General features: G+C 37.8%; 1 protein-coding gene across 2 annotated transcripts in view; it reads right to left on the reverse strand.

The window, feature by feature from the left end:
• The window catches only part of KLHL1 (kelch like family member 1), a 456,335-nt gene that overhangs the window by 247,377 nt on the left and 183,103 nt on the right, over positions 1-25,855 (reverse strand). For both annotated transcript variants that reach the window (XM_077806888.1, XM_077806880.1), the window contains one exon: positions 10,541-10,737. In XM_077806888.1, coding sequence (XP_077663014.1) covers positions 10,541-10,737 — 197 coding nt within the window. The remainder of the gene's footprint in view (positions 1-10,540; positions 10,738-25,855) is intronic.

Genomic DNA, 25,855 nt, shown 5'->3' on the forward strand with positions numbered 1-25,855 from the left:
GGAAGGCCAAAGGACAATTTGATTTGCAGCTAGCAAGGGATGTGAAGGGTAACAAGCAGGGTTTCTACAGGTATGTTAGCAACAACAACAAGAAGGTCAGGAAAAGTGTGGGACCCTTACTGAATGGAGGAGATGACAGGTGATGTGGAAAAAGCTGAAGTACTCAGTGCTTTTTTTGCCTCAGTCTTCACAAACAAGGTCAGCTCCCAGACTGCTGCATTGGGCACCACAGTATGGGGAGCAGGTGAGTAGCCCTCAGTGGTGAAAGAACAGGTTAAAGACTATTTAGAAAAACTGGATATGCACAAGTCCGTGGGGTCAGATCTAATGCATCCTAGGGTGCTGAGGGAGTTGGCTGATGTGATAGCAGAGCCATTGGCCATTATCTTTGAAAACTCGTGACGATCAGGGAAGGCCCTGGACCATTGGAAAAAGGCAAATATAATGTCCATCTTTAAAAAAAGGAGGAAGGAGAATCCGGGGAACTACAGCCTTACCTCAGTCCCTGGAAAAATCATGGATCAGGTCCTAAAGGAATCCATTTTGAAACACTTGGAGGAGAGGAAGGTGATCAGAAAAAGTCAACATGTATTTAACAAGGTCAAGTCATGTGTGACCAGCCTGACTGCCTTCTATGATGAGATAAGTGGCTCTGTGAATATTGGGGAGACAGGTGGACATGATATATCTTGACTTTAGCAAAGCTTTTGATATGGTCTCCCACAGTATTCTTGCTAGCAAAATAAAAAAAAAGTGTGGATTGGATGAATGGATGATAATGTGGATAGAAAGCTGGCTAGATCGTCGGGCTCAATGGGTAGTGACCAACAGCTCAATGTCTAGTTGGCAGCTGGTATAAAGTGGAGCGCCCAACGAGTGTCCTGGGGTTGGTTTTGTACAACATCTTCATTAATGATCTGGATAATGGGATGGATTGCATCCTCAGCAAGTTTGCAGATGACACTAAGTTTAGGGGAGAGGCAGATATGCCAGAGGTTAGGGATAGGGTCCAGAGGGACCTAGACAAATTGTAGTATTGGGCCAAAAGAAATCTGATGAGGTTCAACAAAGATGAGTGCAGAGTCCTGCACTTAGGAAGGAAGAATCCCATGCACTCCTACAGACTGGGGACTGACAGGCAGGCTAAGCAGCAGTTCTGTAGAAAACAACCTAGGGATTACAGTGGACGACAAGCTATATATGAGTCAGCAGTGTGCCTTTGTTGCCAAGAAGGCTAACAACATATTGGTCTGCATTAGTAGGAGCATTGCCAGCAGATCGAGGGAAGTGATTATTCTCCTCTATTTGGCACTGGTGAGACCACATCTGGAGTACTGCATCCAGTTTTGGGCCCACCACTACAGAAAGGATGTGGACAAATTAGAGAGAGTCCTGCAGAGGGCAATGGAAATTATTAGGGAGCTGGGGCACATGGTTTATGAGGAGAGGCTGAGGGAACTGGGGTTATTTAGTCTGCATTAGAGAAGAGTGACGGGGGATTTGATAGCAGCCTTCCCCTGCCTGAAGGGGGGGTTCCAAAGAGCACGGAGCAAGGCTGTTCTCAGTGGTGGCAGATGATAGAACAAGGAGCAATAATCTCAGGTTGCAGCGTGGAAGGTCTAGGTTGGATATTAGGAAAAAAACTATTTCTGTAGGAGGGTGGTGAAACACTGGAATGGGTTACCTAGTGAGGTGGTGGAATTGCCATCCTTAGAGGCTTTTAAGGCCTGGCTTGACAAAACCCTGGCTAGGATGATTTAGTTGGGGTTGGTCCTGCTTTGAGCAGCGGGTTGGACTAGATGACCGCCTGAGGTCTCTTCCAACCCTAATCTTCTATAATTCTATGATCCTATGAACGATGACTCAAATATACTATTTTTCCTGTGTTACTCACACTGTCTTCTCAACAGAAGGAAGATTGTTATGAATAAAAATTCTATTTGATTATACAAAGTTAGATTTAATACTTTGCTGGAAATCATTTCTGCACAAGTCTCAAGTGTGGCTGCTGTTAGACTTCTCTCTACCTCAGAAAGGTGTTTTTATTGATTATTATGGCCTGAAATGAGGTGCCTTCTCCACCCTCACTCTGATGTCCTAAGATCATAATTTACATCAAACTGGCAAATTAAGCTCTGGTTAAAATGCCCATAGATAAAAATTCTAATGAATTTGTAATATTAGCATATTTAGAGTAAGATATATGCTTAACAAGTGTATTTGAAACAGATGACGCATGATGTGGAGAACTGGGAAATATCTGTATTATTTTGTACGAATATTGTGCATGCCTTAGTGTGTTTTGGTTATGATTTACTATGGAGTTAGATCAAAAGACATATGTTGGGGGAAAAAAGCAGGAAAGATAAAACAATAATCTACGTATGGAGCATCCCAGCAGGCACAAACACAATAGCCAGGTTTATGGCCATGAAGAGGTGACTTGTTGGACCCAATCCTAGGTCACATAGCTGTTTTGCCAAAGCTGAGAAACTGGAGATCAAAATACACCGACCTGTTAAAAGATCCAACCTACAGAAAGGGAGGTGGAAAAAGGGTTGTCAGTTGCTGCAGGATAACTCTAGGACAACAGGCTGATGGAGAGTCAGGAGTCCGCAGGAAGGATGCTGTAATTTGGTCCCTAAGAGACTGGGGGCTATAAAGACTAAGTCATGTCTACCTATGGACTGGAGGGGAATGCCCAGGGTAGGTAAGACAGTAAAAGTATAGCTATAGGCCTTTGTTAGTTTAAATTGATTTTCTCAGAATGATGTGTGGCTTTGGGCAAAATTAAGCATTCTCTGTTCTTTTTCCTTTCCTGTGGAAAGAAGCTGCTTCTGTGTCACTGCTTACTGTTAATACCCACAGGCTGTGGAACGGAAACTCATCTAGGTGCCTAGCCTATTGGGTTTTCTAGTTATCACAGTTGGTGACCGAGAGGTGTAACCTGGAAACTCAGTTGGGGAGCTGCAGGTTCTCAACACCAAGGCAAGTGGAGGCACGAGCCAGCCATTTGAATGGGATGCACTTGTAAGACTGGAAAAGACTCTAAAATGGGGTGCTTACCCAGCAACCAACATATTTTGGGCAGCAGAATATTCTTTCTAAGTAAAAAAAAATGAAGACTTCTGTTTTCCATATTGTACACTATGTGCTAAAGACAATGATAAATAAAAAGTTACCTTTTAAAACACTACTTTATACAAAAAGAAGAATTCTCTTTATTTTGTAGAGAGTTTTGAAAACACAATATATTACACATTTAGACAAACTCTGGTTCAGTTATGTGAGTTACATTCTAGGAAACATTATCTGTCACAATTTGAGAGGATTAATTTGTTTTCAAAATTGCTAGAATTGTAGGATTTATTATGTTGTTAGTTTCTAGTTGGCTGAAGGAGAGTTTAAATAGGGCATTCAAGAAACAACAATACAATACATAATAAAATGAATGGGATGAGTTCTGTTGCTGCTAAGAGTGCCTCAAGTATTCTATGATGGACTATCTATACAAAGAAAAAATACTCTTACAGTTCATCCATTTTGTGCAAGATTCCATAAAGTTTCAACAGGCACCTTGCAGTTCTATTCCTGCTATCTACAGTACACATTGTACAATAATTTATTTTGTAAACACATTACTGACACACAGTAAGAACACCCGGAGAGTCACTGCATGCTTTAAAATACAAATGTATTACTGCTAACACACTACTAATAGAAGTCACATCAAACTTTAAATGTAAGGACTTGTCATCCCATCTGCTGCATGAAGAACAGTGTAAGGAGACACAGCCTAGAAAAAAGAAAAAAAAAAGAGCAACACAAAACATACAAAAAAAGGCAGCACTTTCACAATACATTGCCCCTGCATGCTGTGCTGTATGGATCCCAAAGTACTAGAGATGTTCAAATGAGATTCATCCATAAATGGAGTGTGGTATTCCAAGAAGCCATAGTCTGACTGAAAAGTACAGCATCTTATAACTCTTCTCAGAATTTAGCTGTCAAACACACACAAGTGAAGCCTAAACTGAAGCTGTCCGAGGTATCTCTAAAGTAAGCTAAATGGTGTGCGCTCAAAGATTTGAGGGCTAAAATGGTAAGAACAGAGATGAGTGCAGCCAGTCTCATGAGGAAAGAGGAAAGTCCAGCCTAAGGGAGTGTAGAACAGATAAATCATCCTTCCAATGATGACTGGACTTCGAATCCATAGGTATGAAAAAATAAAGGCAAGGTATGGTGTATGTGTGACACAGAGGCCCATTGATGGTTCACTATGCTATGTGAGCAACTCTTGTCAGGCTTGACATACTCAATACACTTAACACACTGTTGTCATGATATATACCCAAAAGGTGGCATGTAATTTATCACTGGAAAACTAATAACTCACTGATCATTAATATTCTTTAACTCACTGATCATTAATATTCTTGTGTGCCGTATATATGGGATGTGCACAAAAAGTTACAGATATGTGCTAGAATGACTGGCTTAAAATGTGTTTGGCAAAAAATGAATAAGCCAAATCTATAACTTAATCTATAAGGTCTTTCTGAAAAGAGAGAGTCCAGCAAGAAGACTATTGCAATAGTCTAAGCAAGAAATAATTAAGGACATAATCAAAATGCTAATTAGAGAAGGAACTGTTTACTGTTATTCTAGATTGAGATTTTTAAAATGTTGAATATTTAAGTCTACTAGAGTGAATGATCAAATTGATATGGACTGTAAAAAGCCATTCTGCAGGCAAAAAGAACTCCCAACCAGGACTGTAATATAACCAGGAGTCTTGCGTGAAGGACATTCTGTGTGTGTGTGTGTGTAAAGCAAAAGAAAAAGGATTGTTAACCTCTTCCTTTCTTTCTCTTCCTTTCTCTAACCTCTTCCTTTCTGATATTTATGTCAGCTGGAATGGTTGGAAACAGATGTAAATGGAGACAAGGAAAGAGCTCCTGTTGTGAAAAAATCTAAAGATAGATTTCCTAGTATTCCAGGCATACTATTTAACATATGCTACTTTCTGTAGTTAATGCAACAATTTCAAAATCATGTTTCAAAGTATCAATCTGATTAAAAACAGAAAATGAGTTAATTTGTTGAAGTCAGGACAGAATTCTGACCAAAGTCATTTACACTGCAACAATGCATTTCACATTCAGAAGAGCAGGAAGCAACCTTAGCTCATCCCTTGACCAAAATGCTTGATCATACCACACTACCTTGAAATAAGCTAGTAAATTTTATGCATCCCCCAGAAAAAAAAAAAAAACACAAATGAACACACACAAACAAACACAAAAACCAAAACCACCCACCAACCAAACCAAAAATGCCTAACAAAGCTGCCTAACCATCTTGTGACCTCCCACTCCTAGGCATCTTTTAGGGACCTACATTTGAAAATCTGCTCCTAAAGTGCTTAATAACTCACTTTTTGAAATTTTTTTGGCTTTTCATCCTGATTTGGGACAATATTTTTTTCCACAAAATCTCAGCAATCTTCACTCAAATGAAATGACACAATATTTCATTTTGTGAACACAAGCACATTCTTGCATCTGGCATATTTCAGTGTTTCTGAAATGAAATATGCTCCCCAAACTCCCAAGGATCCACCAGGTGGGTTTCTGAGAGGCTGGGTTGATGTTTGAAGAAGTTGGGTGAACACCAGGCAATTTTCTAACCTGCCTGATTTCCATTTCCATGACAAAATGTCATGCTCACAACAGAATGTTTCAATTTCAATAAATCAGCATTTTCTGGGATCAAAATGATGCAGCAGAAAATTTCTGACCAGCTCTTCTATTAACCATTATTAACACGAAACCTCACAGCATTTTTAAATTAAATCTTTGATACAAAATAGGAAGATGACAGGCGTGGCATTGAGGGGCAGGATGGGAAACAAATATAGTGATGAGATTCTATATTGTTCCTGATTTAATAGGAAAATGTATCAACATAATATCCTGAAAGATCATTTGTAGTTGTGAAAATCAAGGTCCCAATCAAGCGTTTAAGCACATACTTAATTTAAGCACATGCTTAATCACTAGAGTAGTCCCCATTTATACTTTTCTATGCATGAAGAGAAGCCATATGTTTACAGACTGATCAACAAGGAATAACTAAATTAAAGTCTCTGTGAGGAGGGGTGTGTGTGTAAGAACAAAATGTTGGTTGTTCCTGCAACATAGTCAGAATTCTTAGGAAATTAGAAGTTCAGTGTATAGAAAATAACTTCACTGTGACAACTAGTCTGCTTAAAATTAAGCATGTGTGTAGGTGCTTTGCTGTATTAAGACCAAAGAGCCCAACTGTATGAAGTACTGTAAACCTCTTGAAAAGTGCTGAGTGACTTCAACTCCTGTTTCATATAATTGGAGTTGAAAGTGTTCTGCATCTCGCATGTGATTAATACAGCTATGAAACTGTCTTTGGTTTCTGTGCACTTAACCTTTAAAAATCTAAGAATTCTGACCGTTGCAGGGACAGCAGCTATTTTGTTCACACACATTATGCTCCTCAATGAAAATTTAGTTCTGTTCTTATTGAGTTTCTCAAACTAAAATAACAAGTTTCAGAGTAGCAGCCGTGTTAGTCTGTATTCGCAAAAAGAAAAGGAGTACTTGTGGCACCTTAGAGACTAACCAATTTATTTGAGCATAAGCTTTTGTGAGCTACAGCTCACTTCATCGGGAATGCATCCGATGAAGTGAGCTGTAGCTCACGAAAGCTTATGCTCAAATAAATTGGTTAGTCTCTAAGGTGCCTCAAACTAAAATAAATCTTATTCATACTGAAAATATATATTTGACTCATTGTCCAAGGGCAAGAGTGGAGATAACAAGGCCCTAGACAGAGCACTCTCTCTCCAATAAGACGAACAATATTTTGGAATTTTGTTGTATTTGAAACCTATATGCTGCTTTTGTGTTTGAATTGCTTGATTTTTACTAACTTTTATCCTTCTTTCCCCTTATTTATTTCCCCCCATAGATATTTTTGGTAACCTTTCCTCTCTGCCCCTTCCTCCCCTCCCCCCACCCCGCTTTGTCTCCCATTTGGCTTTTGCATTCCAAGCACATAATAGTCAAATTTCTCACTGAAGACCCAGTAGAATAGAAAATACTAATGGCCTGATGTATCCATGTATGGAGAGGAGCCTACGCCTGTGAAAGTGGGAGTTCTGCCTCTTTGGCATACTACCTATTTTCCTGTAGCTGTACAGCAGTCCCTCCAGAAGGGCTGAATGGTAGCTGAAAGAGAAGGGGCAAGGGGAAGAAGGGAGAGTATGAGGGAGACAGCTGTGTTTCTCCAGATTCTCCTTTTCCAAACAATTGAGCAATAGGATCAAATGTTAAAAACAGCACTATATTTTACCTATTTGCACTGCTTTTCATTCTCTGCTTTGGAACAATGCCAACTCCTAAGGGGTATCCCATAACCGTACAGTACACGTAAGCTCTTGGAAGCATGTCTTCAACAGAAGGCATGCTGCCATGGTAGGGGAAAAGTTGGTGGGATTTAGTGTCAAGGTGACTATAAGGCCATCTATGCCAATGCACCCCAGCTCCTGTGGCTCCTCCGGAATTCATGGTTGAAGAAGGGTTGAAATTCCATCTTCCTCCATGACAGTGACTGCCATCTTTGTGACAAGAATGGGAAAAATGAAATGACTGTCAACTCACAGAGTTCCTTTCCCCTATTGAGCTGTTCTCCAATAGGGGAGAATGGAGCTTATAAAAACAAACTGACAAGCTAGAGTTTATTGACATTCCCCCCCCCATTTATAATAAAAAAATATATTATAATGAAAATTGAACATTCAGTGACTGAGAACTAAATTAGTAATGAATTTATGAATCTTTAGGTGCAGCATCCCATAATTTTTAAAACAAAGTAAAATATATCATGTCACTATAGGGAAAACACCAGAGCAGAAATGATCAACAAGGGGGTTATCACTTGGAGAATATAATGTTTAACAGATATAAGATACTGAAAATGAGAATTTCTTGGTACTAGCTCAGTATAAGAATGCTTTTAACTTTTGAAGACAATTTTTGGCATCATTTCATTTGCTGTCATTATTCTTTGGCTGGTTGATATTTATGACCCATTAATAAAATATATTGTCTTTTGGATTACCAGTTCTACATTCTCTAAGTGTCCATGTAGTCAGTTCTGATTCCCTACTCATTCACTTGGTATAATATAATAATTTTAGTGATAAATATCCAGTCACAAGTACAATGTTTCTGAAGTTTGAAAAAAAAGTTTAAAAATTAATTTTAAAAAACCCTGTTCTTTAACTTTACAAAAGCCTTTGAAGGTCTGCAGTGTTTTCCAAATTTGTCCCTGATTTTTTCCCCGCTGTTTCCATTATGCTTGATATTCTGACAGTTCTGTAGCTCATATGAGAAATTATTTAGGTCTTGTAATTAAGAAAATTAGCTAGAGAAAATCAATTCACCTGTTTCATTATTTTTTCATGCCTGAAATTACCTTTTGGTTTCATGAAAAGTAAACACACTTGAATCTTGAAAGTATGCACTCATTCATCCTTTCTATAGCCTTGAAGTCAGAAACATTCATAACAAATCATTATTAATTTGTTCGGCCCTCTAAAAATGTTAAACTTTTACAAAATAAAAATGTAATGTAAAACACTACAACTAAAGGATTACAAATTACTTATTATGCAAAAAACTGATTTTGCAAAGATGCATAAATGTGACTCTGTATTTCATCTATCAAGTAATCAGACATGTATAGGATCAAGTTTTCCATGAGTTAGAGGATCATTTATGTACACAGAATAATACACATACCTGTTTGTGCATATTTGCATATTTATCATGATTTCAAAAGCAGCCATCATATTGTAGCTACATATGCAATTACAATTACACATGCAGCTTGGGTCTTGGTTTTGAAAACGTGGCCTTCGAAATGTACTTCTAGAGTTTACCACCTAGACAAAGTAACTTAAGATAAAAGCCAACTTATTAGTTACAACTGGTTTCCTTGCTGGCCTACAGTCTTCTCTACGGCAATTTTCCCATTGCATGAAATTCAATGTTTGCTTAACAGCTTGAAGATCAGGTCCCCTGTCTCCGAGGAGCGGTGCATAAGCTACTCATATCTCAGAAACAGGTTCAAAATAAACACTGAAGTAAATTACATATATCAGATATGAACAATCAATTCTGCAGTAACAAGAAACTCCAAAATCAAACCAAATCAAACAAGTGTAATGACAAAAAAAAAAAAGATAATGAAATGAATTTCATTTTCATATGTTCAGTACATTATTACAAAGGTCAATATCTGCACTAACTAAGTGCCAGGTTCTTGACCTGTGGAACTTACATTCTAAGGCACAGAGGTTTCAATACATATTTTGAAACTTCTGTAATGGTATATTAATATTCACATGCATATAATCCCATCAGCATTAGTGGTCTGAAAACTTCTGTGTTATTATATGGTACTTAATAATCATGCAATAGAAGAAGTGTGCTTTTTAAAATGAAGAACTGGCTGGAGAAACCAAGCAGCTGCATCAAAAACGTTCCTATTATTTCACTAATAATTTCAATCTAGACCAGAAGGGACCATCATCTCTCTAGAGGTGATAGGTGATCTAGTCTCCATGTAAACCTAATCTCATGAGCCAGATGTCCTTAATTGCAGCAAACCATGCAGAATTAAATGACTACAGATAGGCTTTGGTATTTTAGTAGGCAACATTTTCTCTACATTGAGTCTGATTAATTTCTAATAATGTTAATGTGATGTCAGCCTGTGGATTGTAGTGGGTGTCATTTAAAGTACTGTATGATATAGAATCTGTAGCTCTTTTTTAAATGATAATTTTAATCATTCCTGCACATGAGAGAGAAGAGAAAAGGCAAAAAAATACACTGAAGAGATTTCATTTTGCCTTTCCTCTTCCCTCTCATGTGCATTAACGATTAAAATGATAATTTTAAAAAAAGAATTACAGATTTTATATCATACAGAACTTTAAATGACACCCCACTACAACCCACAGGCTGACATCACATTAACATTATTAGAAATTAATCGGAATCAATGTAGAAAAATGTTGCCTACTAAAATTCGTAAATACACTGAAGAATATCATTAAGCATAAAGCTTCCCTATATCCAAAGCAGGCACAACAGAAACCTTTATTAAAAATATTTTGAGGCCTTAAGTTTCATTTTCACTAAATAAACTTGAACCTCATGAAATGGTATGCTACTGTGATTTACAGCACATCCTGAACAGTGTCTTAGCAGTTAATTCATTCACATTCAGGGTGAGATTCTGATGACCTTATTCCATTTCAGTACCACACACCACAAGCATCCCCGCTGGCTTTAATAGGATCACTTGTGGAGCATGGGACTATTCAATAAGAGTAATGGCAACAGAATTGTATCTCAAATGCTTGTGAGATACTTTGAAAATAATATATATTATTCACATTAAGTATAATTGAAATACACTGGAATTGCCTTACCATGGTGTAGCTGTGAGCCACCTTCATAAGATCTGTGCACCCCTGTGCATCAGCAAATGCTCGTATTCCCAAACAGTTGGATGGATGTAAAAGCTTCATTAGAAAATGGCAGCAAACCTCTACTACTTGTGGGAGTTGAAGGAGGCATGCAGCTGCCAGAAGGTTTTCAATGGTGTCCTCCTTCAATTCCAAGCAGCCTGAAAAAGAGATTAAGATATATATTATTTCCTGTATGTGTGTCTACATAAGAAAACAATTGCCAAATGGGATTTTAGCAAACAAGCCAGTAATAAATAAATGCTAAACTGCTGTATGATGGTCAGATGACAACCTTAACACCAACATTTATTATTGTGTAAGCCAGCCTTTGTGGCATATGGGAATCAGAGTTAACTCTTCATTGTGCATCAACAGCTGATTTGTAGGTAGAACAGATCCAGATGGTTGCAGAAATTTGTGAAGCAAGATCACACAATGGGATTTTTTTAAATTGGTCCTAGTCTTAAAATATATCTATCAGGCAAATCAAATGCTTGCAGTTTGGCTTAGAGTCTTTCAGGCTCTTATAAAACCTCAAGTTGGCCAAATGTAATTTTCAGGCTTAAAAAAAACCACACATACAAAAAATGTGTTTTGAGTGGGCCATGCCAGTGAGACCTATACCTCAGGTAGTTTTTAGGTCAGGCTGCATGGAGGACAGAAGAGGTGATGGTATGGAGAACTTATGGAAGGTAATATTTTAACTGTTTTCATGCTCAGTTCTCAAAATCTGAAACCAATGCCATGGAACTATTAAGTCTTCAAGAAAACCTTCTAAGTTATATGCAGTCTTAACCTTTAAAGCATCTTGCATTATTAAAATCTGATTTTCAAAATAAAATAATAAAATAATAATAATTTATAATAATAATAACAATAATATTTTTCTAAACATACGTAAGCAGGGTCTGCATGAGCTTTCCTCTGACAGCTACCTGGGGAGGGGGAAAGACTTCAGGAGCAGACTGTATTTACATAAACATTCCTAATCTGCCTTGGTACCCAGCAGACAGAGCTGTGTTGCCCAAAGTGATCAACTTTGGCTAGTCCTGGGTTACAAATCACTTTATTACTGAATGCAGGTGTTGTGAAATATTATCAATGTTGTTATCTTTATTGTATGAGCAAAGGGGAGCAGAACTTTGCTTAGCCTGGCCTGACTGAGGGGTCACCCTCAACTGAAAGGAACTAGCTAAGCCAGTGGACCGAATGCTAGACCCAGTGAAAATAAGAGGGGGCAGAGACAGGTGTCCATGGCAGGAGGTGGGCTCTATCTCAGAGCCCCAGGCATGGTTTAATCTGCTCCTCCCCACTGTTTTAAAAGACAGAGCTAAGTAACGCTCCATTAGGAGTCTTTTGTTTTGTTAAATGCTCACTAACGTTGTTGCCAGGAGAGCGTTTCTGCCCAGCCTGCTTAAGTTCCTCCACTAGTAGCTGACAATCTCTGAGAACTGAATATCATTAAGAGTTGGAGGGAAACCTCAAATGACTGACCTACAGAGGTCGTAGTATAGAAGCAGATGGTAGAAGGTGACTGTGTGCAGAGCAGCGGATGGCAGGGCAGCCAGCCAGAGCCAGTGCTCAGAGGTGGAGCAATCAAGGTGCCTTCTCCCTGTCCCGGGTGGGAGGTGAACTTACACACATGCACCTTTGAACCCTGGGTCCTCATTGACCCAGGACAACCACTGTGTGGTGAGAAAGCAGAGAGGGGCACAATAAAGGAAATTTTGGTTGTAGAACTCAAGAAAATGAAGCAGAAGACACTGCAACACGCACTCTGGGATGGGTGTCCTGCTCACGGTTTTATGTTTATGAATCCTGCTTACAGCATTTTCTCTATTCAATGTTGGGTAACTTCCTACACTCAGACACTCTGCTTGTGCGAGGGGAAGTATTGCCTCATAGAGGCGCCCAGGTCAGTGTGTAATTTTCCCAGGTTACTGGGTGGGGGCTTGAGCTGGTTCTGTGTGTTGTATTGTTGAAAAGGAACCCCTAGATATTGAACCCACCCCTGGTTACTGCTGATTCCACCTGGCAGAAGGTTTACACATATAAGTAAAAAAAGATGATAGAGTTCAGAGTAATATTAGTGACAAGGATTTGAAATATGGATGGCACAGCCTCCCATGGCAGTATGGATGGCAGTGCTCATGGTGGTGACTTAAACGCCACAATGTATGAAATTGCCAAAGAGAAGGGAAGCTGGTCTCCATGGGTGTGTGTCTCAAGGATTCCAGTGTTTCATCACTTAGATACAGCGACATAGCCCATAAAAACATTATTGATTCAATTAGATAAGAGAAGTAAAGTAAGATTGGGCCTGACAAAGGACTGAAAGAAGTGGAAAAGATTTTTGATATATTGGATTAAACATCTCTATATCATCTAGGCTCTGATCACCTCATGCCGAAATCAATGTCAAAGCTCCCACTGGCTTCAGTGGTACAGGACTGAGACCCTAGATTATTATCTGACTGTAAAGACCTCGATTCGCTGGCTTCAATGGGACTATTCATAATACATGAGTATTTGCAGGAATGGGGTCCAAACCTCCAAATCTGTGAATGTTTGTTCACAACTATAATTAAGAAGACTTGACATGTGAGGACTTCAGGGTAAACTTCACTTAAGTTATAATATACAAGCATGTTTCTTTTAGATCATAAAGTTTTTGAGATAAAAAAGATCAGATATTAAAACTGATACGACACTTGACATTAACCCAAAGGCCACAAATTCAATAATTATATTCCATTTTTAGTTGTCATTTCACAGTTCATGCTTCATCTTCTAGATTTAGTTGTACATCTCAAACACCAATAAGTAGAAAACATGTAATGTTGCAACATCCTAATGAGAGTACCACTACAAAACATTATCTACATTATAAAGATGACAATTAGAGGTCATTGGGGAAGAAATAAATAGGAAACTATGGAAATGAATACATGCAAAAGTACAGTACTTAAGGTAATTTCTGAAAAAGCATGCTAAGAAAATAACATTTGATTTTACTTTTATTGTACTGATAAAAACATTTAAAATATAAGGGAAAGATTAAAATGCATATTGATCTTGCTGTTTGAAGTAATATAGTTTCACTATTAGACAACTTCCATGTTTTTTCACATCCAAATTTTGTGTTCACTGTCATACTAAGGGGAAAAAAATCTACAAGTCTTAATCCTATCATCTACTATTGAACAATTCTGGAAGAAAAAACTTCTTGGCATCTTAAAATAAAACAGCACTAGGATGATATTTAAAGGAAAACCCACCACTTTATCTTTTGATATAAAAAAACCAAAATGCATTAGCCATAGCATGGAATGTAAATTTCTGACCTTCTCTCCTTCCTCTCTTTTAATACAATAAGGGCTTGATATAACAGGGAAGTAAACAATTGTTCCTCACTAGGATTAGTTAAAATGTACCCATCAAAAGCTCTAAAAATATGCAAAGGTATTAAACAAATTTCAAAATAGGACTAATGTCTAAAGACTGAAACCTTTGATCATTACCCCAAATTCAAACAATTCTTCCTTCATGTGTAAACTAGTTAAGGCTTGGAAACATGAGTTCTAGCAGACCGAAGTGGGGAGGTGCATTCCAGGGTGCAGGATCCTCCATCTAGAATGAGCTGACACCAGACCTCTCACAATTAAATTAGAAAACTATCTGCTTGAACACCTCAGCATGTTTCCAACTGTCATGACATCACACAACAAGAAAGCAGTCATTGAAATTCAAGGCACTATACCAAAAAAACCCTGAACAAACCATTTAGAGCCAACAATTTCTTTGATCAACATAGCCATCTTCTATTAAAACTACACATCAATAGGCTTTTATACTCAAATGTATTCAACAAAGGATTTATATGAACATATTTCAGCTAAAGATGGATCATGAATAATTTGTTGCAACTGTTGCTTCAAGTAGGTGCTATTCATAATTGCATTTTGTGAATGATCACCTAAGGAATATTGCATTGTTTGTGCTCCTTAACTGGATGACTTCTATACATAAAAACAGTTATCAAGAGACCAGCATGAACACGTACAGTGTGAATGCTCATACAAATATACATTCACATAAGTACTGGCATATGGACACATATACATGTAAAGCTTCCTTTACACAAGTATTCTAGAGAATGAAATTTTGCTCACATGAATATTTCCAAACACCAAATAATGCAAACACCAAAGCAGCTGAACAAGAAGTCCCATAATTTGAGAGCTTCACCCCTGCTCATGACCCCCAGAAGCCATTCTCCACCAGTTCATTCCTTTCCTTCACTCACTTATGAAACATGGACAGAATAAGGAGCCAATTGCTAATCATGGGAGTTATCCTTGTTCTGTTCAACAGTGGAACACTCCCACACGGGTGCATGGCCCACACCCTCCTCATTTTCTTTAGGTGGAACACAAGATAGAGAATGACTTCTATCTCCCCCGCCCCTCATCCTCCCCATTCACGCTAACAACTAAGACACTTGTGATAGCCATAAGGGACAACTTGGGCATTAGTGGGATTAAAATAGGCTTTAGTGTGCACAAATTGATCCTGTTCACAGATGATATATTACTTTACATAACTAATATGGCCATTTTGCAGCAGATCCTTAGGTTTTTTTTTTTTTTTATGGCAGAGTATGAACTAGTATGTGGCTTCAAGATGAACCTATCAAGGAAACAGACAAATGGCTTTAGATACCTGGGGATAGGGGTATGCTGAAGTTTGATAGCTCTTCTTAAAAACTAAATGCAGAGATTTAATCTCTGTGCTTAGAAATCCTAGGATAAGGGCAAAAAAGTGATATGTGGCTAAATTTAAACAGGGGGTTGCTGCTTCCAAATTGCAGATGTGATTGGAGGGCTCTGATCCTTTTAAAAGTGGACTTCAATTTGCCTTTTGTGAACAAATCTGATCATGGGAAGTGGTGTAACTCTCCCTGGCTTTATTTTTGTAAAGTGTTACATTCAACAGGTGTTAGGCACTGCTTATGAACTTTTGAACATCTCACTAGGTCCTGAAGTACTTTTGTAAAACTAACTCTAAATGACAAAATCACTTTTTAAAATGGCAATTAGGATCCTAGTTGCTTTTTAAAATTTTGATCTAATTGTACTCTGATGTCAAATGCTTCAAGATGGTCAAAGAGGAAAAGCAGTAAAGAAGCTCAGGAAATACAAACTTTTAACACAAAAGAATGATCTGCAGTCTTTGACAACTTGATACTGAAAATGAGAAGATACGAGCACGCAATCAAAATTTCTTAATGGGGCTATTCATTTTTAGTTACTGCTTTGTTTTATTTCCCCGCCAGCTTTACAAAATGCAATATGGCACCTGACCAACAGCTCCAGTCTGGTCAAAACAAATTAACTGAGGCTCAGAATCTCATTTTGTATTACATTAATTAAAATAAAAAAAATGTATGGGAAACAATCAATAGAAAATTTAATGGATTCTAATTACTACTCTAAATTATAGTTCTATTTGTGTTAAATTGTATGTGTATTGATTATGCAGAAATAAAAATGTCAGTCTGTAGGATGCATCCTTATAATGAATATTGATATAATTTGTATTACCTTGTTATACAAGGATTGATGACTATGGAATAAATATTCCCTAGTCCCTTCTTTCCTTTGTTAGCCCTGTTCTCTGAACAACTGTCATTGGTTTTAATATACATTCTTCTCAAATTCTTACCCTTTTAGGCCATGATCTTGTAACTGCCTCTGAGGGAATAGGGGAGGGGAACTCTTGTGGAGCCCCAATGACCTCCATAGGGTCTACACGTGTGGAGTTAATTGCAAGATCAGAAATAGAATAAATCCCCTTACCTTTGGGTGTGCAAGGATTGTAGCTCTTGACCCTTAATGTTTTAAAACTTCAGTTTCACTATAACATAACCAATTATATTATAATGTTTTCAACAGATTCTGTTCTGGTGAGCTGCTGATGTAATTGAGAGGTCTTCTAGTAAGTCTTTGATTTTCAAATTAAACAGAAAATGTTGTCCAGCCATAATAACTCCCTTCCCCAATGTTATACACTGTATGTTATTTCCTGTAGTAATTTCGACAAACTCCTGCTTTGAATTTACGCTTTGTCATACTAGGAAACTACTTTTTCAAACTGTACTCAATTGGTCCTTTCCTTCAGCTCGCATTCAAGACTGTTAAACAAACAGAAAATCTGCACAATGGGGCACATTCTGTGGAGTGTGTTAGATCCCTGACAGCAGTTGGCTAGTATTATAGCATCAGCATCCTGGGATGGTTTTATTACCAAGAAATTGTAACTGTTTCTTTTGAATGCTGTCTTTGTTAACATAATCAATGCATTTGTCAAAATTATGGCCATGAGGAAATGTGCTTTAAGTAAGTCTATACTTTACATCAATCCAGAAACTTTAGTCAGTGCAGAATGGCAACACATGATTCATGATCTGCACTGACTGTCCGTTTGTTTCTGGATTGATTTTCATAGAATGACAGAACTGGAAGGGACCTCGAGAGGTCATCTAGTCCAGTCCCCTGCACTCAAGGCAGGACTAAATATTATCTAGATCATCCCTGACTGGTGTTTGTTCAACCTGCTCTTAAAAATCCCCAATGATGGAGATTCTACCACCTCCCTAGGCAATTTATTCCAGTGCTTAACCACTCTGAGAGTTAGGACGTTTTTCCTAATGTCCAACCTACCTGCCCTTGCTGCAGTGTAAGCCCATTGCTTCTTGTCCTATCCTTAGAGGTTAAGAAGAACAATTTTTCTCCCTCCTCCTTGTAACAACCTTTTATGTACTTGAAAACTGTTATCATGCCCCCTGTTAGTCTTCTCTTCTCCACACTAAACAAACCCAGTTTTTTCAATTTTCCCTCACAGGTCATGTTTTCTAGACATTTAATTATGTTTGTTGCTCTTCTCTGGACTTTCTCCAATTTGTCCACATCTTTCCTGAAATATGGCACCCAGAACTGGACACAGTACTCCACTTGAGGCCTAATGACCGCGGAGTAGAGCAGAAGAATTACTTCTCGTGTCTTGCTTACAATACTCCTGCTAATACATCCCAGAATGATGTTTGCTTTTTTTTGCAACAGTGTTACACTGTGGACTCATATTTAGCTTGTGATCCACTATGACACCCAGCTCCCTTTCTGCAGTACTCCTTCCTAGGCAGTCATTTCCCATTTTGTATGTGTGCAACTGATTGTTCTTTCCTAAGTGGAGTACTTTGCATTTGTCCTTATTGAATTTCATCCTATTTACTTCAGACCATTTTTCCAGTTTGTCAAGATCATTTTGAATTTAAATCCATCTTCCAAACCACTTGTAACCCCTCTCAGCTTGCTATTGTCCACAAACTTTATAAGTGTACGATCTATGGCATTATCTAAACCATTGATGAAAATATTGAACAGAACCAGTCCCAGAACCGATCCCTGCAGAACCCCACTCATTATGCCCTTCCAGCATGATTGTGAACCACTGATAACTGCTCTCTGGGAATGATTTTCCTACCAGTTATGCACCCTCCTTATAGTAGCTCCATCTAGGTTGTATTTCCCTAGTTCTTTTATGAGAAGGTCATGGGAGACAGTATCTAAAACCTTACTAAAATCAAGATATACCACATCTACCACTTCCTTCCTATCCACAAGGCTTGTTACCCTGTCAAGGAAAGCTGTCAGGTTGGTTTGACGTGATTTGTTCTAGACAAATCCATGCTGACTGTTATTTATCACCTTATTATCTTCTGGGTGTTTGCAAATTGATTGCTTAATTATTTGCTCCATTATCTTTCTGGGTACAGAAGTTAAGCTGGCTTGTCTGTAATTCCGTGGTTTGTCCTTATTTCCCTTTTTATAGATAGGCATTATATTTGCCCTTTTCCAGTCTTCTGGAATCTCTCCCATCTTCTATGACTTTTCAAAGATAATTGCTAATGGCTCAGATATCTCCTCAGTCAGTTCCTTGCATATTCTAGGATTCATTTCATCAGGCTCTGGTGATTTGAAGACATCTAACTTGTGTAAGTAAATTTTTACCTGTTCTTTCCTTAGTTTAGACTCTGATCCTACCTCATTTTCACTGGCAGTCACTATATTAGATGTCCCATTGCCACCAACCTTTTTGGTGAAAAACCGAAAAAAAGAAGTCAATTAAGCAGCTCTGCCATTTCCATATTTTCTGTTATTGTCTTCCCCCCTGTCATTGAGTAATGGGTGTACGCTATCCTTGGTCTTCGTCTTACTTCTAATGTATTGTACAATGTTTTCTTGTTTCCTTTTATGTCCCTAACTAGTTTGATCTCGTGTTGTGCCTTGGCTTTTCTAATTTTGTCGCTACATACTTGTGTTATTTGTTTATATTGATCCTTTGTAATTTGACTGAGTTTCCACTTTTTGTAGGACTCTTTTTTGAATTTTAGATCATTGAAGATCTCCTGGTTAAGCTAGGGTTGTCTCTTGCCATACTTCCTATGTTTCCTACACAGTGGGATAGTTTGCTTTTGTGCCCTTAATAATGTCTCTTTGAAAAACTGCCAGCTGTCTTCAATTTTAAAGAGTTAGATTTAACCTATAGTGCTATATATGTCTTGGGACTTTTCTACATGAGAGATTGCTTCTCCTTACATGACACCACACTGCAGCTGTGATCAGATGGATACCTCATGTATTAAAAAAGGATGACGGTGGCAGTATGTATGCAGTTCAGAGGTGCCTCAGTTCTGGACCAAATTCCCCTCCCTGGTCTTCCTGTTCTTGTGAGCTGTTGCAGATGGTGGGTTTTGTTGGATGTTAGATGTGGAAAGGAAGGGAATTCTGTGTTTTAGGTTTTATAGCGGGATTCATATTTTTTGTCAGTCAGAGTTAAGCTGCTGTTTATTTTTTTCTATTCTTGTAAGTGGTGTTAGAGGCATCTTGATATTTTGCATAGGCATCCTGTTTATTAATGTAAAAATCCTAATTAATTAATTAATTAAAAGAAAATTGGTTTGGTTAATCTCCCACACAGACGGGTGGAACAATCAGCTGTATTTTTGGGGGAAAGAATTAAATTCATCACTCATTGTTTTAGAAGGCTATTTATTCGTTCACCATCAGTGGGGAGAAAAAAATCAGCATTCTCCATCCAGTGTATGCAGAGATTTGTATGCTTGGTGGCATTGGTAGTGTAAAAGAATGCAAGACTTGAAGAAAGTTGAAAGGAACACAGTGCCCTTTATCCAAACTATTCAAGAAACATGCGGATACAATTTTGTGTAGGGCATTTCAATTCACCAGTTCATGGCCTTTTGTAGTCAAGTATCTTTCTTAAGACAATCTACTCTTCCTAGTTCCAGGGAAAACATTAGTATAGACATTCGAGGTCCCTTCCAGCTCTACATTTATATAATTCTATGATTACAGGATAAAACAGGTTCACATATTCTCTGTAATGAATAAGACATGGCTGCATCTTTGTCTTATTCTAGTGAATACAGAAGGCAAATTAGAAGAATAAGTTACTATATATCATTAAGCTATATAATATTTGTTTCCCATTGTCACCTAAATACATTCACATTCAATTCCTAAACTCTTTTTCTAATTTATCAGTTGAATGCTGGTTTGATATGAGTAAACCTCAAAGTTAACTAGAGCCCCCATTCCTTAGCACAGCATTTGTAACTATAAAAGATTCATTTAAATAACATTTCTACTTACTTTCCAGAGGGATTTCATTGTACAAAGAATTCGAAAGAATTAGTTATAAAATACAGAAATGCTGGAGGAAGAAGGATACATTCAAAGGACCAAATTAACTCCTGACATAAGAGGTGAAACTCCCATTGAAATCCAAAGTTGTTCTTGCTCATTTAGCCAGAGTTAAATTTGGACCATATATTTTTCTCCTTCATTATACATGTGTATATTATATTTACTATTAAAGAGTTTACAAACAGATTACAGATTTAAAAAAAAAATATCAGGATCATCACTAGTTTTGGTATCCCTGAACCCCTTCATATAATGAATGGGTATTATCCTTCTCCTCTACTGACTATTGTCAGAGATAGGATACTGAACTAGATGGAACTTCTGTTTGGCAAACCCATAGCCAGAACAGGGTTGTTTGCTCAGCTGACATGCTTCACCCTTCCAACAGAGCCTGAAATGACTCATCACTCAGGCATGCAGCAGCAGCTCAGCAGCAGGGACTGATCCTGTCAGCAGAGCCTGAAATGCCTCAGCCTTCAGACATGCTGCAGCAGCATGGGCAGGAACTGGGTCAGATGACCTCCATGCACAAGTATTTTACTGACCCTGCCAGAGTTGCAAGTTAGTCTGTGCAACACCACTACCTGGCCATGAGCCCTACTGCTACCTCACAGTGTGACAGAATCCCTAGGCTTCCAGCCTGCTCTTGGTCTCGTTCCTGTTCCTGCACCAGGCCTTGCCTGGGCCTTCTTCCGGCCCCCTTTAGCCTTGTCCATGCCCCATCCTAACCAGTTCCAGCCCTGCACCCAACTTCTGACCCCCAGAGCCTTGAACTGACTTCAATCCATCTTCAACGTTTGGCCTGCTTCCTAACTCTGACTATGATCCTGATTTGATTTGTCCACAGATTCTGACCCCAGTTCTGACACCCGGCTTGACCCTGGATACCAGGACCGGACACCTAGATCCCAGAGTGTGAAATCTTGGGTCTGATCTAGTTTGGCAAATTTTATGTGCCAACTGAATCAAATGACAATTCCTATAGGATTCAACAGGCCCTATAGCTGTTTCAACATTACTGAAAATGAAGAAAAACTTAGTTGTGAGGTCAAGAAAGGGCCAATACTCCAGAAAATGATGCTAAAGAGAGCATTCTGCACACTGCTCAACTTGAACTGTAAGAGCATTGTAAATCACCATTAGTTTTAACTGGATAACTGAATCAGAAGTGGTTTGACTGGAGTGTATTCATGGCCTTAGGAGCTTTTTAGAAAGTAATTTTGTTTATCTACTAGTGTCAAGTCCTAAATCCAAGCAGAGACCCACTAAAGCCACTGTGTGCTACACCATGTAACATAAGAAGTCAATGGGTTGGATGCAGGATCTTGGCCTTAAAAAGAAAACAAAAATCCCCATAGTTCAGAGTTCTCCTGTTGCTTGAAAAATGAGGCCTTATTATTGTGCAAATAGATATTGACTCTGAGTTTCCCCCAGATATTGGCATCTGACACTTAATTCTATAATTTGGCTGACCTAATAAATTTAGCCTAGGTATAACAGGGGAAGTTTGTTTTCCTTAGATCAGCATTCTATTACATCAGAGATTAAATCTAATCCACTTACAGTTTCAATGAACCACTGAACTACAGCAAAACTGCATGAAAGGACATGAACTCATTGAATTTTTGTGATTCCTATTGGTCCAACACAACATTCACTGTAAGATTAGGTTAGTTTAAACACAAACCTTTTTGAACATTGGGATTGCATAGTATACAAATTAGATAAATGCACAATTTGGCAAGAATATTTTGCACCATCCTTGGAGGGATTCACAATGATTCTAGATAGACAAATTATTATTGCAATGTCTTATTTTTATTTAGAGATAGATGGCCAGCTATTAAAAAAAACAGAATGCTGCTTACAGGCAGTTGTCTGTAAAATAAAGACAATAAAGCCATAGGTAAATGGAGTAAAGGATGTATCTAAGGAAGTACTGTTGGCCAGACTATGTTTTCATATCAATTGCAGAGACAGCAGATGTAGGATTAGAGCAAATACATACTGCTTTAGATGATAGGAAAGTGAGTGTAACTTTTTATTCCATGTTTCAGAGTAACAGCCGTGTTAGTCTGTATTCGCAAAAAGAAAAGGAGTACTTGTGGCACCTTAGAGACTAACCAATTTATTTGAGCATGAGCTTTCGTGAGCTACAGCTCACTTCATGTAACCATTCAGCTGTTCAGTACATTCTTACTTTTGGAGATTGTCTTGCAATATTCTCAAAAGTCACCATGCCCCTATACCTTTCACACAAATACTAACAATTACTCATTTATAAAGGTAACACAAATTATTATTTAATACCACACACGTAACATGCAGATTATTTCCACATATAACACGTCCAAGAGTTCCATTTAAATAAAATCAAAACAATCAATTCTAAGTTTAACATATTTCTGGTATTTTGTTTGTGACAAGTATTATCTTATAACAAGTTAAATGTTATGATGCATTTAGGAGCCACGTTTTCCCACTAAATATGATTTTTTTCCATAAGTAGTAGAGTAAAACAAATACATTAAAAATTGCAAGCAATCTACTGATTTGAAGACTGAGTAATTAGTATTCTAGAGAAAAAAACTGTAAATTACAGCAATACTTTACTAATGCATTTGCATAATACATATAATTTGAATTAAACTTTCATTTACTTTGTAATGAAAACTACTTATTTTAGATAACAAAATAATGCGTGATGATTCAATTATAAAAATAATTTCTTACAAAATTTATTTAAATTATTCAATTACAAATGCTTGTTGGTGAAAAAAAAACTCAATACAAATATTATAGCTTACATTTGTATATATTTTCTTCATGTTTTCTGCCCTAAGCAAGTTGTGTTTTAAGGATATGTATTACATACTAAGATTTTAATTAATTTTGCCGCAGACATTGCTTGCTCACGCAATATTAACACGCTTCACTCTCATTAAAGGTTTGTTGTTTGGCAGTTTAATTTCCTACCCATCTTCCTAGCACTACTAGATGGACAGCTCCCTTTATTTAAGCCATGCCCTTATCAATTCTGTACAGAACTTGATGCTCTGCTGGTAATCTTGTAATTCCACCTTGCAAATTTTTTAGAACTCTATTTATTTATACATCAGTGAACATGTTACATTTTCACAGTATCTCATGATGCTAGTGTCTATCTACACAGGAGATTCACAGAGAAGACAATTTAATGATGACTTTTTCTTTATAACCAAGCACTACAATTATTTTAAATAAAATAATACACTTAAGAAGAAAATAATATGTTGGCAAGGACTGGTCATTATCAAAAGCAAAAAGTCAAACAAACCATCAGACTAACAAACAAACCATCAGCACACATACAAGTACAGCAACTTTCAAAATCAGGAAATTATATACTGTTTTTACTTAATATACTTAAGTACATGTATAACTTTGTTCACATGAGTAGTCTAAAAGTTATGCCAATGTTTGATTGAAGAACTGGAGTTATTAAGGCTCAATCCTTCATTCCTTATATACTGAAAGCTGTCTACAATGTTAATTGGAGTTTTAAACATTTGAGGATATAAACATTATCCCTATTTCACAAAAGGGGGGGAGAAACAAAGAACTTGATGCTGTGAGATACTATGTGCCTCCTGTGAGTCAAAGGCAGCTGAGCATGCAGAGCAACTGGAAGGATTGAGCCCAAAGAGGTTAAGTGACTTACTCAACATCACACAGTGCACAAGGCAAAAATGCTGATAGCCATGTTAGTAATGAAATACACAGTTTATGTTAATGGAACACGATTCCTTTTATGAAAAAAAGATAACTGACAATTAAATTAAAGAACTCAATTTAACTGGAAAAATGATTTCTTGATCCATCATGTTAATGCCTTGTCTGGGCTCGAACAAGTTCATATCACATGATGCATTGTCACAATTTCCAGCTAGGAAGCATGAAGACCCCTTTTATTTCAATGGACAAGTGTAACTTACCAAAGCTATTCCTTGGCTTCCTGCATTTTTTCCCTCCACAAGAATTGTTTGATTGCTTGACACAAGGGATTTATAATTACTGATTTCAATTATACATGGAGGGCTTGAAAAAGAGACTTGCAAGTATGTTCATTTTAGTTAAATAAACATAGACCTATAATGAAAATAGGAGACCCTGACACTTTTCCTGGTGTGTCTTTCAGGTAATTTTGGTATTTTTTCCTCTAGGTATTTAAGTTTGGTAGGTGCCCAGTGTAATTTAAAATCTTTTGGTAGGATCTGCTTTGCAAAGACTACAATAAAGTGGCCACAGATTCATTTAACTTAAGGAATATGGAACAGCTTCCTGAAAGTATGAAGTAGATCCTGTACCTGAGGTACAGCATTTTGGTTAGAGGTTAAATATATTTAACAAGTCAAAGAATGAAATTTTATGTTCCTGGAATCCAACTTGACTCATTCAAAATTTCTTTATTAAAATTTGTAAAAAAAATGCTATTCATATGCTCTAGAAACCATTGGCATAATGTGACAAATTATACATTAAAACTTAGTAATGCAATTCAGAATAATCCATCACCAGCAAACCAGGCTCCAATCATAGAATCATAGGACTGGAAAGGACTTCAAGAGGTCATCCAGTCCAGTCCCCTGCACTCATGGTAAGACTAAGTATTATTTAGACCATACCTGACAGGTGTTTGTCTAATCTGATCTTTAAAATCTCCAATGATGGTGTGACATTCCCCTCTGGTGTTATCTAGACCGGTGATCCGCTAGGCCACTCCAATCCTTGATTCTGGGAGCCAGCCTTACTCTGCTCTGCTGTGAGAACCCCCACTCCCGGGCTGTTCACGCACAGCCTGTAGCATGTAAGCTGCTCCCAGCTACTTGCAAGCGAATGACACTAGCAAATATCTCCAGTCCCAGATACAACCGTAGGAACCTCCATCTTGCAGTATGTCCAGTTATGCCCACTGGACACTGCAAGCTTATATGAATTCATGAATTTAACAAAGAAATCGATATGTACCAGGCTTATTATCTGAAGGGAAGCCTCTGACACACTTCAAACCAAACACACTACTTCAGATAGAATAAACAAACACATTTATTCGCTATAAAGAGAAATTTCAAGTGATTATAAGTCAAAGCATAATAAGTCAGATTTGGTCAAATGAAATAAAAGCAAAACATATTCTAAGGTGATCTTAACACTTTCAATGTCCTTACAAACTTAGATGCTTCTCACCACAGGCTGGCTGCTCTTCAGCCAGGCTCTCCCCTTTGATCAGCGCTTCAGTCGCTTGGTGGTGGTGGTGGTGTCTGTAGATGTAGGTAGAAGAGAGAGACAGCATGCAAATGTCTCTCCCTTTTATCATGTCCTTTCTTCCCTCTTGGCTTTCCACCCACACCCTCACCTTCAGAGTCAGGTGAGCATTACTGAGTCTCTCCAAGCAAAGCTGAGCAATTCCCCTGGTGTGGCCTCATGCAGGTGAGTTACTGCATTGTAGGTC

Source organism: Eretmochelys imbricata, chromosome 1 (genome assembly GCF_965152235.1).
Source record: "Eretmochelys imbricata isolate rEreImb1 chromosome 1, rEreImb1.hap1, whole genome shotgun sequence".
Taxonomy (NCBI): domain Eukaryota; kingdom Metazoa; phylum Chordata; order Testudines; family Cheloniidae; genus Eretmochelys; species Eretmochelys imbricata.